Source organism: Bactrocera tryoni, chromosome 4 (assembly GCF_016617805.1).
Source record: "Bactrocera tryoni isolate S06 chromosome 4, CSIRO_BtryS06_freeze2, whole genome shotgun sequence".
Lineage (NCBI taxonomy): Eukaryota > Metazoa > Arthropoda > Insecta > Diptera > Tephritidae > Bactrocera > Bactrocera tryoni.
The window spans coordinates 19,748,370-19,765,517 of NC_052502.1; the positions used below are offsets into that span (position 1 = coordinate 19,748,370).

General features: G+C 33.1%; 1 protein-coding gene across 1 annotated transcript; it reads right to left on the reverse strand.

Moving 5' to 3' along the window:
• Positions 1-12,103: 12,103 nt before the first annotated feature.
• LOC120774823 (tryptophan 2,3-dioxygenase) lies at positions 12,104-16,839 on the reverse strand. The gene is made up of 7 exons (XM_040104630.1): positions 16,666-16,839; positions 16,389-16,549; positions 13,223-13,356; positions 12,802-13,161; positions 12,487-12,736; positions 12,329-12,422; positions 12,104-12,245 (listed from the first exon to the last, which is right to left on the reverse strand). The coding sequence occupies exons 1-7, from the start codon at positions 16,689-16,691 to the stop codon at positions 12,137-12,139; spliced, it is 1,134 nt and encodes a 377-aa protein (XP_039960564.1). The 5' UTR covers positions 16,692-16,839; the 3' UTR covers positions 12,104-12,136.
• Positions 16,840-17,148: the final 309 nt, after the last annotated feature.

Below are 17,148 nucleotides of genomic sequence, written 5' to 3' on the forward strand. Positions count from 1 at the left end.
TAGAACTCTGTTTTCGGATTACGATTTTATGGAAATGTTTACAGAGTGCTGTTAACCCGGCGCTTTACCAACATTATCAAGCGATTTCGTCGAGAGAACTCTGTTTTCGGATTACGATTTTATGAAAATGTTTACAGAGGTTCGCTTCGGAAGAGCGCTTGCTATTAACCCGGGCTAATTTATTGCATCGGGCTTTAATTATTGCATGTTTTGCTTGCCTTTCGCCTCAAGAGTCTAAAAGTTTTTAATTTTTTTACAAAAAATGATCGATTTTCAATTATGAGTTGGCTAACTGACTACGCCGAAGTGACTAGGCATACTCTGCGACACATCATGCTGAATTCAAAAGTTCAAGACTTAAATTTCTGTCTCGAAAAATCATATTTCATTACTCTGTAGCCGTCAACGGTCAAGACTATGGACATAAATTGTCCATAAAGAATTCGCTACTCCGCCTCCAAGCAAAATTCATAAATTTATGTCGCTAACTGCAATATTTAAGAAGAAAATAGTATTACACGAACATTATTTTTTGTTGTTGCACAGTAATATACATGTGTAAAATATATGAAGAATTGGCTAGAATTCGAAAAACGAAACTGAAACATTAATAATTGGTTGATCTAAAAACAAAACGCACATAAATCGAATACTCATTAAAAAGAGACAACAATAGCAAAAGTGCAATTTCAAACAACAATAATGACATACAAAAACAACAATGTTTTTATACCAAAATTTAAATGGCAAAGTTTAAGCAGAAACAACATTTATGCAACCAAAAAAAACACAAAAATAATAATAGAAACAAAAATTATTGATATTAAAAGAATATATTATGTAAGGAAGCAAGCACATAAGTTTACATAAATATATAAATAAAATAGTGTTATAAGTATATATATAGAGTATAACATAAAAATATAATAATGTATGTGTGTAATATGTGCTTTAAGGCATACAGTTAGTCATTACATAAATATGCAATGTATTTTAATATTTAAAGTATTTATTACAGATATTTATTATTTTTATTTTTATAGTTTAAGTTAAGAATTTTAAGCATATATCGTTTATTAAAATTTGAAATGTTGTCGTTTAATGGCAATTATTATTATCTTTTTTTTTTTTGAACAAGCTCTGTCATGTAATTACATTTAACGTTGTAAATATTAAAGTACTTATACTTATTATTAACATAAGGCGAAATAATGCAGGAACATACCAGAAAACAGTTCAAGTCTTCTTACTTGGTACTTGATTAGTTTAAACTACTTGCCTACGTTTAAAAGTACATACATATACTAGGTATTAATAACGTATATTTTTGTATGTACATTTCCTTAGCATCACACCGTACTGGTATTATTATGGTAGTTTAATTCTAGTTGTTGACTTATAATTTTACATTCACTACTTGCTTTGAAAATTTTCTGCTTTACAAAATGTCAAACTGAGCTTCCCATAATTATACATAAATCTATATACTTGTATGTATGTATATGTAGTATTTTCAAACGTTCCAAAATGTAATAAAATAAAGGATATATTTCCTTTTTTTCATTTTAACCACCTTGGTATATTTTTTGAACGCCGATTGGCTGAAATCAAGTTTTCCTGATAATATATCTGACGAAAATAAAATTCATTTTTTAGTTTGGCAATTTTTCAATAGCCTATAGAAAGATAATCACTCAGTTTGGTGATCTGTCCACTAGAAAACTTACCGATATAAACAAGGTTAGATAATCTAAATAATATTCAACTCGAACCGACGACAAATCTGTTAATGAAACATTTATCAAATAATTCATTTGCATAAAATATTTTAATAGTTTAATTGCTCTATCAATTTTAAGTTTTTCGAACAATTGGTAATTTTTTTCAATAATATATTCGACAAAGTATTTTCTGGAAGCAGTTTTGCTTCATGCACATGTTTCATTAGTTCACATATTTTTAATCCCTTTAGTATTCTATATTGTTATAAATATTTGTAAGAGGTGGCAAAGCTTCCCAAAAATATTTCCAATAATAAGTAACCTTAGCATTGTATTGTAGCATTTTTTATTATAAATTTTAAAATTTTTATTAAGTTTTTTTTATTAAAAATAAATTTTGACTTTTAAGGTTAGGTGGCAAAACTTCTCAGATATAGATACATATGTATCTCTGGTTGAAATTTAATGAAAATATTTTAATGTGAAATACATATGTACATACAAAATTCAACAGGTGGCAACCCTTCGCAAAAATATTTTCAATAGCTTTTTTTGCGCCTTCTGTGTCTCTTATAAACTAGTATTTCATTAAATTAATATCAAATTTTGTCAGGTGGCAACTCTTCAAAAGTTTTTCCGCTGAAACATATCTTAAAACATTTAAATTTTATTCATATTTTTTAACTTAAAATTTTCAAACAAAAATATTTTCGCAAAAATATTTTCAAATAATAGCTTTCTTGTGCCTCTCAGTGCTTCTAATAAAATGGTTTTTCATTTAACGTGCCAATTTAATTAAAATAAAAATTTTGTCATAGAAACTTATCTTTAAACATTTCAGTTTTGATATTTTTTAATTCTGTTCATATGTTTTTCAAATTTTCAAGCAGGTGGCAACACTTCGCAAAAATATTTTCAAATAATAGCTTTCTGGTTGCTCTGCTGTGTCTTTTCTGTGTCTCTTATAAAGTAGTATTTCATTTAACGTGCCAATTTAATTAATATCAAAATTTTATCAGCTGGCAACTCTTCAATATTTTTTTTTTCATAGAAAACTATTTTCAAACATTTTAGTTTTTAGTATTTTTTAATTTTATTCATATTTTTTAACATAAAAATTTCAAACAGGTGGCAATTCTTGGCAAAAATATTTCGAGCAATAGCTTTCTTGTGCCAGTCATAAAGTAGTATTTCATTTAACGCGCCAATTTCAATGACATCAAAATTTTATCAGGTGGCAACTCTTCCACAGAAACCTATCATAAAACATTTAAGGTTTTGGTATTTTTTAATTTTATTTAAATTTTTTAACTTTAATTTTTCAAGCAGGTGGCAACACTTCGCAAACATATTTTCAAATGATCGCTTTCTCGAGCCTCTTCTGTACCTCTTTTATCGGGTGGCAACTCTTCAAATTTTTTTTTCCCCAGGAAGCAATCTTAAAAAATTTCAGTTTGTTTTATTTGTTAATTTTATTCACATTTGGTAACTAAACAAATTTCAAACAGGTGGCAACCAACTGCGTTTTTTTGTGTAAAAACAATTCACACACATACATACATACGTACAGTCCACTGTGGGTGCTACAGTTTTATATACATATGTATGTATAATTAGTGTAATGAGTGAAAAATTAAGGTTAGCAGATTTTATTGCTCAAAAGTATTTAATTCAATTTATTGGAGTACTACTATTATTGCATAATATAAATAAGCATAATTTAATTTAGAAATAATTTAATTAATTTACTTTAATTGTTGTATGTGCTGCTCTGTGGTTGCATAATTAAGCAATTATATAACTTAAATGTACTCGTTACTGCGAAAATTAGCAAAAAATAATTACTTAAATATACTCATTAAAGTAAAATTTTGAAATTGCAACCAAATAATTGGTGGAACGTTATTAAACGAAAAATCAAAAAAATTGTGCTTAGCAAAATTTATATGCCCAATATATTTAAATAAATGCGAATTTTCGGAAAATTTAAATTAAATTGCAAAAAAATTAATGTTAATTGAAAATTAAATTTAAATTGCAAAAAATTAACATTTATTGAAAATTAAAATTAATTAAAAAATTAACAAAATTAATTAAAAAATTATCAAAATTAATTAAAAAATGCTCACAATTAACGGACAAATGAATATTAATTAAAAAATTATCGAAGTTAACTAAACTACTATCAAAATTAATATTAATTAAAAAGGTAAAATTAATTTAAAAAAGGAAAAATTATAAAAATTAATTAAAAAATTTATTTAAAAATTAATTAAAAAAATTAAAAATTAATTTAAAAATTAAAAAAATTAAAATTAATTTAAAATTAAAAAAAATTAATTTGAAAATTAATTTAAAATTATAAAATTTAAAATTAAAAATTAATTTAAAAAATTATAAAAATTAATTAAAAACTATGAAATTGAATTGAATTAAACCACATGTTTGGCGAAATTACTTAATTAGTGCATACATACATAGAATATGTATGTATGTATGGAAAAAAAATATTTGAATTAATTTTTTTTGAGCTTTTAAGTGTAAGGAAAAAATATTTTAATTATTTTTTTTGCGTGTTTTTAAGTTTAAACGTGGCATTTATAAAATTATATTATTTCAAAATATTTAATTGTGTGAGAAAAATTGTGGAAAAGTATTTAATATTACAAAATTTTAATTTTTAGTTTGCATGCCTGCTATATAACCCATTTCTGTATGTATAGCTGTTTAATTATACTTACAAATACTTCAACTGTGTAATTAGCAAGTTTAGCATTAAGATTATACATATGAATGTAGGTGCACACATATGTACATATACAATTAGTTTATATACTCATACATAGTTGCGACAATTTTCTGTGACAGTGCCAAAGTGACGCAACAACAACAACAACTTATAAGAAATATATAGTGCTTATGTACTAATTTCAGAATGTGCGGCAGTCAGTATTTAAAATTAGATGGAAACTTAAAACCTTAAAATCATTATATATTATTATGGAAAATGTTTAGTTAGAGATTTATATAAAAAACCAGTTAGCGTTTAACTTGCAATGGGAGTTTTAAATTCGTAGGAATAATGCAAAGTAGTTTAGGCGACACGGCGCAAACATCCATGTGTATATACTATATAGAAATGGCATGCAACAGCAATGCAAGCGGGAATAGAATTCCATAGAAGTATAAAAATAGAGATTTAAGTGAAGAATACTCACACACACACTCTGTAGTTACAGGAAAGTAAACAATATAGCATATAGTATATGTATAAATATGTAATTGTATGGTTAATATTTTATTTATGCTTTAAATTTGTATTTTTTGTAGTTGTTTAGTTTTATGTTTAAAAGAAATGTTGAAAATGGCATAAACCAAATATAACGATATTGCAAAAATATATATAAAATGTGAAAAATATAAAAATTATTTTAATATGTACATATATGCAAGTGTACAGTATATAAAGTGACGAACAAAAGTATGCATACATAAATATTTCTGCTATTTTCGCTACTTTCACAATCGAGATCGATATTCGGAAAGGATCAGTACAACAGTCAGACTATAAAATTCGTTTTTGCTATGCCATTCAGGAAAATCGATAAACGCTTTAGGGGCAGAGCTAGAGTAAAAACCTGAAAAAGATAATATTTGCGAATTTAAACTCAAAAACTACATTGCGACAAAAAATATCCCGAAATTGCAAATAAAACGCAAAATATTGAATTATTAATCAATATTTAATTTGTCGCCTTCAAAGTAATCTCCACCAGATGTAATATACCAATAATACGATTTTTCCAGCCCTCGAAACACTTTTCATAAGAACTTTTTGGAATGGCCTTCAGCTCTTTCAGCGAATTTTGTTTTATCTCTTCGAGCGACCGAAAACGTATACAACGGAGGGGCTATTTCAACTTTAAGAAGTGAATGAGTGAGTATGGTGGTTGTTCGATGGTACACGTTTTCGGCTTTAAATTCGGTTATAATCGTCCAAATGCCCAAAGAGACGTTTTTACGGTACTCGTTTTGAAAAAAAATTAAGCTTTATCGGTATGAATCGAGCAAGATGGCGTTTCATAACCAAAATATCTGCAAAAATCATTCGACTCTGTAACACTTGCCTGACGATTTTCGAGCACCATATCTTTCACTTTTTTCATATTTTCATCAGCTGAAGAGGTTGAAAGTCGTTCAGAACGAGACAAGTCTTCAATGAACTCTCTGCCGTCTTTGAAGACTTTGTAGCACTCGTAAGCTTGTGTTTTTCAATCATCGCGAGTCTTTTCCAATATTCACAATGATTAGGCACACGAAATTTGGTTAGAAATACAAACTGTGAGGCAAATTCTTTGTCAGGTGTACCGACTTAAGCTGCTGCTGTAAGCAAACTGGCTGACAGATCACGCTAATATTTGCCATAGTAATTAAGAACAGTCCTACCAACTTAACAAAATAAATTTTTTCATCTACTCGGTAAATTTAATTACATTTCCCGGGTGCTTTTTTGTCACAATGTATTTATAACTTTTTGAAAAATATACAGTAAGAAGTTTTGAAGGAAAAAATCTAACATTTTTCGAGTTACACGCGATGATCGAGGATGCTAAAAAGATATCCTCCACTGCTGCGCTGATTTCGGCCTTCTTCTCGGATGAAACCTAATAATGTGGCTATTTTAGAAAGCAGTGACTAAAAAAATAGACATTTAAAATTTTCATTTACAATTTTAGTTATGAATTTTTGGCTGAATAGCCCAGGCTCGCCGTTAAGATCTCCATTGTTTTCTTGTGCTTTAAGAAGTCAAATTTCAAGAAACGGTAAGGTCGCACGACACCATTCCATCGTTTTCGGAGATCCAAGTTTTCTTTGAAAACATTATTTTGAGAAAAAATGCCTTGCACTTGCACTTCCGAGGACTCTGAAACGCCTTTTCGAATTTGCGTGTAACTTCCAAAATATTCACCGAAACTATGTGAAATTTTCTGTGTTTATTCTTAAATATATGTACATTAAGAAAATAAACTAAAAAAATCGAGTTTTTGAAAATTCTAACTGAATATAACCCCTTAAAGCTGATGTCTTGATAAACAGTTTCCTATTACGCTCCAAAAACTAATATTTAAAGTTTTATGATTTTTTTGTTATTTCCACTTTTTATGCTGAAAGAAAACAATACCAGTTCAATAAGCGATAAACATAAGAAGAAATGGAAAATAACGGTACATTATGAATTATTTATAACTATAACATAGCACACCAATCAAAAAACGGCATAACGGCACTTATTTTGTGCAGCATAATGTAGATTGGAGCTTTCTAGTTAGCCATGTTGGGAAAAAGATTAAACAAAATTTTTAAATTTTTTTGCTATTTTCTTTTGTTAAGCTGAAAGAAAACATTAAGTGTCAACTGTGTAATTTCTCCATAAAAAAATGTGTAAGTAACGTGGAAAGTAGTGTACGCATAGTTTCGTTCGCCACTGTACATATGTATGTCAAACATGTGTGTATGTATGTATATGAGAACTTGTAAAACCCTATATTGATATTTATGAAAAATTTTAGTGAGACCGAGAATTCCAATGAGCGCTGAAAGACATAACAATTTCAAAATGAAAACCACACAAAAAGCAGTGAGAAAATAGTTTTAAAGTAATGTATAAACAAACAAATATAAAAAAGCAACACATACATTGATGCGCATAAGGAAAATATGGCTAAAAGATGTGCGTAAGCATTTGAGTGTTTAACAATAAAGAAAAAAAACAATAAAAACAACAGTTGCATATACATATTTAATACATACTTATGTATAGTTGTATATGGTATGTATGTTAAGCACATAAGAATTCTGTGTGAGCGCCGTTAATAGTTGCAACTTGCAACACATACACACTTACAAAAAAATGAAATAAAAATGAAAAAAGCTGCACTAAAATAAAGAATTTAATGTGTCGCAATAATTACCGAAAATCAATAGAACGGCAGTAAAAGTAAATAAACTAAGAAGCAAATGAAAACACATACACATAAAAAAATAAAAAAAAAAATACAAATAAAGGTAAATAAAGTTAAATTCTCACACGCACACACATATAAATGTGTCTGTATTTTCAAGTGCAAAAGCAAAACTTTATACTTCACTAAAAGAACATACCGTTAAAACAATAACAAAAAGCGTGTGACACACAATTACACGCATACATATTATATATAAATTGCTGGTCTACAACAACAAAAAACAAAAATAAAAACATTAAAATAAAAACAGTTTGAAAACCACTTTTTATAGCAACCAAAAAACAAAGTCACAAAAATAAAAACAAAAACAAAAACAAAAAACATGAAAATTGAGAATAAACTAAAATTAAACAAAATCTTAGCGTTAAAAGAAATGTAGAACTGTATTTTTCTGTATTAGCTTCAGTAAGTTATATAAAGGAATGGTGCAATTTAATTACCAAACACCTTCAAGTGCATGTATGTATGTTTGTACTGTCATATATATATATACATATATATATTTATAGCAATTTGATGCTGAAACTCACACTTTACCAATACATATGCATGTACATCCTTCGACGACAAATTGCACCAACACGTTGCGGTTGTGTTGCCTAACGGGCGTTTTGTTTGGATTTTCGAATTGATACGAGCATAGCAAGTAAAAATGTTGTAGCAATTAATAAATATATATTAAAAGTAATTGAAACACACACACACATACATACAATGCATATATACATATATATGAAAGGATACCAAAAACCGAAATTAATATATTAAATTATGATATTGAGATTTGAATTAAAATTGTATATTATTATTAGACATGTATATGCATATAGATATACATACATATACATACATATACATATATATATATATATATATAAATATATATAAATAAATATATAATACGACTGAGTAAATAACTCGTAAAAATTTACAAAAACTGTGTGCTTTATTCTGAATTATAACGGGTGATCCAAGTAGAGGTACTTTTTTCAATGGTCTTGTTTTGACAGATCGCGGGTGAGTCGTGTCAAGTTGTCATTGTTGATTAATATTGCTTGGCATTTCATTGGGGAAAGCTTTACGCCTGAACAACGTTTACAAATCGTTCAACTTTAGTACTTCGTATTTACGTACCGTAAAGAATGTGTTTCACGTGCTTCGCTCAACTTTTGGTCAACATAATCGGCCTACTGCGCTTACTATTCGCAACACCATCACCCATATTGGGACCTAGCATTCATGGGGGGACAGGAATAAAGAAGGACTTATAGAGTTTGGTCTTTGTTCGTCTAGAGAGGACCTTACTTGTCAATTGCTTACTAAGTTCGGAGAAGCACTTGTTGTCAAGAGTTATTCTACATTAGATTTCAAGGTAGATGCTGATTCCAAGATAGTGTCATGGGAACCAGGTTCCTGGTGCCACGAATGTTTATTTGATGACAGGAGATATTACGTCTTGCCCTCGTTCACTACAGAAATCGACGAAGAGGTGATAGGTAAGAGGATAGAACCATGTGCAGAAATTCACTCAAGTGAGAAATTCTATTCGACAGAATATACCACATCATGCACGGAGTGAAGAAAATATAGCAACCGTAGCTGCAAATGTACACGAAGATCATAGAGAGTCAATTCGGCGTCGTTTGCAGCAACTCGGACTGACGTATGCGGCGACTTGTCGCATTTTACGTCGAGATCTTAAATTTAATGTGTACAAAATACAGCCTGTATAAGGATTGAGGCCGCTCGACCTTCCCAAGCAACATTGCCTCCGCTCCATGCGATCTTGAAAAATTCCAAGAAGATCCGAAGTTTTCGAGCCAAATTTCGTTCAGCGATGAGGCTCATTTCTGGCTCAATGGGTATGTAAAAAATCAAAATTTACGCTTTTGGATCGAAAAGCAACCTAAAGAGATTCAGGAACCGCAATATATAAAGTCCAAAGTCTATGCGGACAACCGTGCTTCGATTCAGGTCTTAGAGCAAAGTATCACGCGTGTCATTCGCCAGTTGCCAGTCGAAATGCTCGAACGAACTCAATCGATAGACCATCTGAGACGTAGTTGCGGCCAACATTTGAAGCGATAATCTTCAAAAAATAAACGCCAAAGAGCAACCGTAGCTGCGAATGTACACCAAGATAATAGAGAGTCAATTCGGCGTCGTTCGCAGCAACTCGGGCTGACGACTTGGCGCATTTTACGTCGAGATCTCAAATTAAAAGAGTACAAAATACAGTTTGTGCAAGAACTGAATACGCTCTACCTTCTCAAACAACATTGCCTCGCTGTATGGGATCTTGAAAAATTCCAAGAAGATCCGAAGTTTTCGCGGCCTGAAGAGATTCAAGAACCGCAATATATAAAGTTCAAAGACTATGCGGACAACAGCGCTTCGATTCAGGCCTTGGAGCAAAACATCACGCGAACGAACTCAATCGATAGACCATCTGAGACGTAGTCGCGGCCAACATTTGAAGCGATAATCTTCAAAAATTAATGCCAAAGAATGCTCTCCCGAATTATAATAAATATTTCTTTAAAAATTGTAGGGAATCTCGAACTTTATCACCCGTTATATATAAACACTTTGTGAAGCCGAAAAAACTCTGGTTCCGGCTCCGTCTTCGACTTCTCAGTCTTCTAGTAGGTTTGCTGTGTAAAGTTTATTGATCTTTCCTTGATATATTAGTGGACCTACGTTTCAACTCTGAAGCTCTTTCATATTGCGCTTAAATAGTGACAAAGGCTGATGTGAAGTGGTCTCACGATTGCGCTTATAGTCCAGAGTGCGCAAATGCGGCACCGATCTCGGGAACAGTGCAATATTTTACTCGATTTTTGAAAAGTTTACTTTCTAGACTAAGTCACACAGTTAGTCGTACAAGCTAAGATCTGTCAATATGAAATCGTGAACCAAAAACTCTATCACCTCGCTTAAATTCCATTTTCATCATCTTCCTTGTACTACTTTGAGCAAAAAATAGTAACACTTTGTTAATAGTTTAACAATTTGTTCTTCAAAATCTATGTCGTTCCCGTCGAAGTAATCTCCCTTGGTCCCAATAAATTGGTGCCAACGTTTTGTCTGATCTTCGAAACAGTTGGGAAGTCAATTTTTGACTCAAAACGGTTTCCTTGCAGCGATGGTTTCAGATTGCTGAATAGCCAGAAGTCACACGGAGCTAAATCAGGCGAATACGGTGGTAATGGCACAATATTGGTTGAAAATTTGTCGAAAAACTCCCGAAAAATCAATGCAGTACGCGACGGCGCATTATCGTGGTGTAAAAATCAAGAGCTGTCGGCCCATAATTTCGGTCTCTTGATGCGATATATAATCGCTTCGCGTAAATGACGCAAAACACTCAAATAGTATTCCTTGTTGACAGTTTGGTCGATCGGAAGAAGTTCCGCGTGCACCACACCTCGATAATCGAAGAAAAGTACCAATACATTCAGCCGATTGATCGTTTTTTCCGGTTTGTAAGTATATATCAAAGACTCATCGCCAATAATAGTAGGTTTCATGACATTTTGGTAGTCCAAAAGCATTGTTTCACAGACAATAACGCGACGCTGTTTTTCGAAAAAATTTAGTGAGATCTCTCACTATTAATCGGCGATTCTCAGGCACCAATTCCTTTATTTTATTGATCAGTTGACGCTGATGACCGTGCTGGACGTGGTTCGCCGTCAACGCGTTCTCGACCCTCTTTGAATAATTTTTACCGATCAAAAACACTTACTCGCTACAGGTAACCGAAGTCCTTTTCTGACATTCTGTACCTTTCAGCAACATAAATTTGATTCCACACACAAATTTGAAAGGAACATCTTTGTTGTATACCTTCACTCACCGTAAAAATCGCGAATGCACCTATTATGTACTTCAGAAAGACAAGCGTATACAAAACACTAATGATTATTTTCATGTACCATTTCGCACAGATGCCACTGACAGTCATACCAACCTAGAAAAAATATTTCGACGAATTGGTTTTCGCGCGAAATTTAAATTAAAAAGTCTTACTATTATATTCGTATCTCCTTTAATAGACCTGTAATAGGGAAAAGGATAAGACTTCTGTGCGATACTCTATTCAAAGGCTATAAAATGAGTAGCCAATCCATGGAAATATCTCCAAACACACAAATATATTTGAAAATTATTATATTTCAATAAATTTTTAACTAAATGAAAGGTTGGGGCAGTGAAAAATATGAGCATGAGTTTCCAACTTGCCCAAGACAGGTCTGCAAACGGCAGTGGGATATAAACACCTCATAAATACAACTAAAGGAATTATGATAACATATTAAGTATATTATCTTAAAAATATGTAAAATTCGTAACCTAAAAAGCAGCAAAAAAGAAATTAAACGAATGTCAATTAATCAACTCCTTTCGCATTGAGACATCAAGCGGCGGAATGGCATCGCGTGGAATCAAAAACGTCGACAAATTGAACAAATCCAAGAACACCTTATAACGATCACTGCGAAAGCAAAACGAAAACAAACGAGCGTTAATTGAATGCATTTTGCTCAACAAAATGAAGACCAAGGCAAATCGATTTACCTCAATGTGGAGCGCAAATACTGGTAACCCGAAGAGCCACCAGTGCCCAGCTGCTGTGAGCCAATCATGCGTTGCACCATGATCACGTGATTGTCTGTAAACGATACAAGTCATACATATAAAAATTCGTATTCGCATACGTATTTCATTTGCCTTACATCGCCACTTCGTAATTAGCGAATCAATGTCCATCAGCAGTGTTAACATCTGATGCGGCTGGCTGAAGCGTGGCTCGTCGCGGTAGAAGGTGATCATAATGGCACCCTGCAGAGCTTTATAGCTGAAGCGACGATCGCCACGCGACACTAATGCCTCGTGCACGTCACGATCGAAGATGCTGCGATAGACCTCGCGTCGCTTCTCAATGTCCATAAGATGATAGTTGCGTGCCGCTTCGACGGGCTCTTGCTGTAACGATAATACGTGGCATGTATGTAAGTATGTATGTTTATATTAAAACTTGACGAACTCACCATTGCTGTCTGCACTTGCTGGTCTAAGAATTTCTCAGCACTCGCTTGAAATTTGGCCCAGAAATTGAAGCCGTCCGTCTCCAGTCCTGGTGTACGTTCCAGCCATTTTTGTATTAAATCCAACATGGAGGGTTCATTTTCTGATTTTTGTATAGCATCCATTGCGGCCGATTCATTGCCGAATGCCTCCGAGTATTTTTGATTGTACTTAACGCGCTGATCGGACTTGACGCCCAGCTTATTTTCAATTAGACGAAATTGTAAACTCTGAAAACCGGAAGCCGGCGCAAGATATGTGCGAAAATCCATGAAATCGAGCGGTGTCATGGTCTCCAATATGGGCACTTGATCAACGAGCAGCTGTGTGTTATAAATGATTAGTAATTATTATGTCAGTTCCTGCAATTATTGTAATTATCACCTTGAGTATGAGTACAATGCGATTGAGGCGTTTTAGAATTTCCAACGTTTTCGATTCCTCAAGATCCTCTATGTTCAACATTTCACGTATGGAATCGAGTTCGAAAATGATCTGCTTGAACCATAGTTCGTATGCTGAAGGTATAAAAAATGTTATTTGAAGAAAAGTTAGAAAAACGTGGGGTTATAGAGTATAACATAAAAGAGAAGGGATCATCTTAAAGGGTTTTTATATCCAAGTCATCCAGTGTAAATGGGACTTATAAAAACTACAGGGGGTGATTGTCGTACGGCTCTTAAAATAGTTCATCGACGTTAGGTTAAGATTCTATAAGTTTTCGGAATTAAAATCTCTTCTACGACAGGCCCGGTTTTCTGTGGATCGAGAAAAATGTTCGAATAGCATTAACCGCTGAGCTGAAAGATCAAGATGGTAGCACATTTAAACGGTTAACTAGTGGGTTAGAGATGAGATATTAAGTGGGTTAAACGCAAGTCTTTAGACAGTCGTTGTGTCACAAAATTTTTCTTCGCTTTGGGTGGAGAAGTGATTAGGTAAAATATCCCCGAATCCTCAACCAATTATGATCGGAGGAGTGATATCCCCGAATAATCAACAAATTATGATTGGAGGAATTATACAATATCTGTAGCCACTTCCTTTCCAATATATTTTATTCAAAAGACATGAGGAATCGGTATTGCGGAAGCAGGAAACAAAAAAATCATTTCGTTAACGATGTCTATGGTTGGCATATAATAAGCCTATGGGGTATGTTTTATAGTAAGCTAACCATACCTATAGGATATTTCCAATTTTCTAATATGGGTTGCCGAGTTCAGTAATTTCAGCCTAATTGTTGAATAAGATTTTGTTGAAGCTATTAGAGAGGAGACTGGGTGACCCACTTTGGCCAGTGCCTTTGACAACATTACTGCCGTCGTACTGCGAAAGTCCAGCAAATCGGTTTGCAGAAGCTACTTTATTTATAGGCGATTCCGACATCATTCTTACCAGTTCTATGAGAATTTTTTTCATAGCAAAATAATGCTTAAGGGTTCGTGAGAGCTTGTAGATGAAAAATGGATAACCAAAATATGTGATGACGTTGCTATGAAACTAGGTTTCAATTAAGGTATTAGGTAAAGTCAAAACTTCTATAGTTCTATTTATAATATTACTGTCCAAAAAAAGCAGTAATCATTCTCACCAGGTGCTCACTTCTGAAGGTCAGTGTTTTTTCATGTATGATCTAATAAATCAGGAACCGGAATTTGATGATTGATTTCTGATGATGGAGAATCTTAATGCATATTTATATTTTTATTCAAGTAGCTTAAATTGTCCTTCTTTTTACATATTTAAACAGTTTTTCACATACAAAACAAAAAAATCGCTTCACAGGCGCATTTCGTATAGCATAAAAATATCTTTATCTTGGTTTGGATCGGTCGGTTTATGGTAGGTATATCTTATAGTGGGAGTTTGAAGCGTTCCTGTGAACAATAATCTGAGGATAATATCATCGTGATATTTTCTCAAGTGTCAAACAACTATTAAGCAAAAAATAGTAAGGCTTTTTACTTTAAATTTCGTCCGAAACGCCCTTCGTCGAAATATTTTTTTCTAGGTTGGTATGACTGCCATTGACATCTTTGCCAAATGTCACATCAATATAGTTATTAGTGTTTAGTTTACGCTCGTCTTTCTGAAGTACATAAAGTGTATTCGGCGATTTTTACGATGAGTGAAATTGTTCAACAAAGAAGTTCCATTAAATTTCTGTTGCCGAAACTTTCTGAAGGTTAGAAAAGGTCTTCGGGGATAATTGTTTGTCGCGAGCAAGTGGTTTTTATTGGTACAAATTGTTCAAAGAGGGGTCGAGAACGCATTGACGACGAACCACCTCTAGGACGGCCATTAACATCAACTGATGATGAACATGTCAATAAACTAAAGGAATTTGTGCTTGGGAAACGACAATGAACAATTAGAGGTCTTACTGGCATCGTTGGCATATCGTAACGATCAGTGAAAACAATTTTGAAAGATCATTTGGGCCTAAGAAAAGTGAAAGTGCGATTGTTTCCAAAATCACTCATTTTTTTGAAAACATAGATGCGTTCACGTTTGCGGAACAATGCTTTCTGACTAACAGGATGTCATGAAACCTATTATTACTGGCGACGAGTCATGGATCTATGCTTACGACCCTAAAACAGATGAACAATCGGACAATCGGCCGAATATCGTGGCAAAGGTGAACCAAAGCAGAAAAAAACACGTCAAAGCAGATCAAAAAACGAGGTTATGTTGACAGTTTTCTTCGATTATCGAGGTGTGGTGCACGCCTCACTCTTTAACAACTGTTTCGGGGATTAGAAGAAACGTTGGTACAAGTATATTGGAACCAAGGGGGATTACTTTGAGGTGGACGACATAGATTTTGAAGTATAAATGAAGAATTTTAAAGTTATGTACCAAGCCTTGCTTACAGTAGTATGTCAGCTATATACTACAGTGCTACCAGCTGTCTCAACAAATGAGCAGCTTCTTGGGGAGAAGAGAACGTGTGCTAAATTTCAGCTCGAAGTCACAAAAACTGACGAACTACTATACATCGCGTGTATACAGACAGACTGACGGTCACGGCTAAATTAACTCAGTTCGTCACTCTGTTCAGGGTATAATGAGTTGTTAAGAAAACTATTAAATTAAATTTGTATAATTCTTTTTTTGGTATCAATTAGTACGACTTATTATGACAGACACAACATTTAATGGAAAGTTCACGGATTTAAAAACTACTGCGCACATGAGACCTTGATAAGATAGTTTTTTAAGAGCTAGTGAACGTGCGAATTTCACTAGCTTTAATCATTTACATATTTTTATGTAAGTATGTATACACGTAATTCATATATATATTTTTTAAGGAAGTAAAAGCAACATTATTTTGGGCAACAGCTATAATATACATACATACTATACTACGTATGAACTCATACACGCCATAGACTGATAAGAGTTCACTGAAACCTAACAAACAAATGAAAGCATCACTCATCGTACAATCCAATTTCGAAAAAATCTATATTCCTTTGCTCCAGTGTGAATTTATATAAGAAGTGATATTTGAGTTCAACGCACAGCATTCACTACTAACCTTGATGGGTAACGATGAAGAGATGCTCGTCATGTACGGGCCGGTTATCCACCACCGACAGCATACGTTGAGAACTCAAAACCTTGTCCAGCATCAGATACTCGCCATAGATCATGCCTATCTCGGTACCCAAAGGCGTGGCAGTGTCATCATGTAATGAACTAACGGTGCATAAGAGATTAGATTAAAGTAACGCGTATATTTTTAGGAAAAGATAATGTGCACGTGAAACAATAACAACAAAAACGTGTAGTGATAAGACAACACGCCTACGCACCCATTTCCAGCGTACGGACAAGCCATGCTCAATAAAGTTTCCTAACGATTACGATTACTAAGCTGATTACAATACACACACACACACACGCGTAGTGGCTGAAAAACACGCTGTTGATTTCTTTAACTGTAAATGCTCCACTTAAAGTCACACCGCGTAATTACCGCAACACTGAAACCGTCGAACGCTGAAAGAAAACTGAATGAGCTGCTGAGTTTTGAATGGAAATTCTTCGGATTCCTCGCTTTAGTCTGTGGCTTGACGTCAGCGTTGAGCATAAGTTCGCAACGATCGATTTTACTTCGAGATCAAATATCAGCACCATATACTAGATTACTATGCAACAACTAACTCTTCAAATGTGTGCCTCTTATATATTTGTGCATATGTAAGTATGTATGCATGCGGAGAGAGCCGGCGTGGTTGGCTTATCAATGCAGCTCCGCTACGTTTTGTTGCCATTTAATATGACATAAGAAGTGT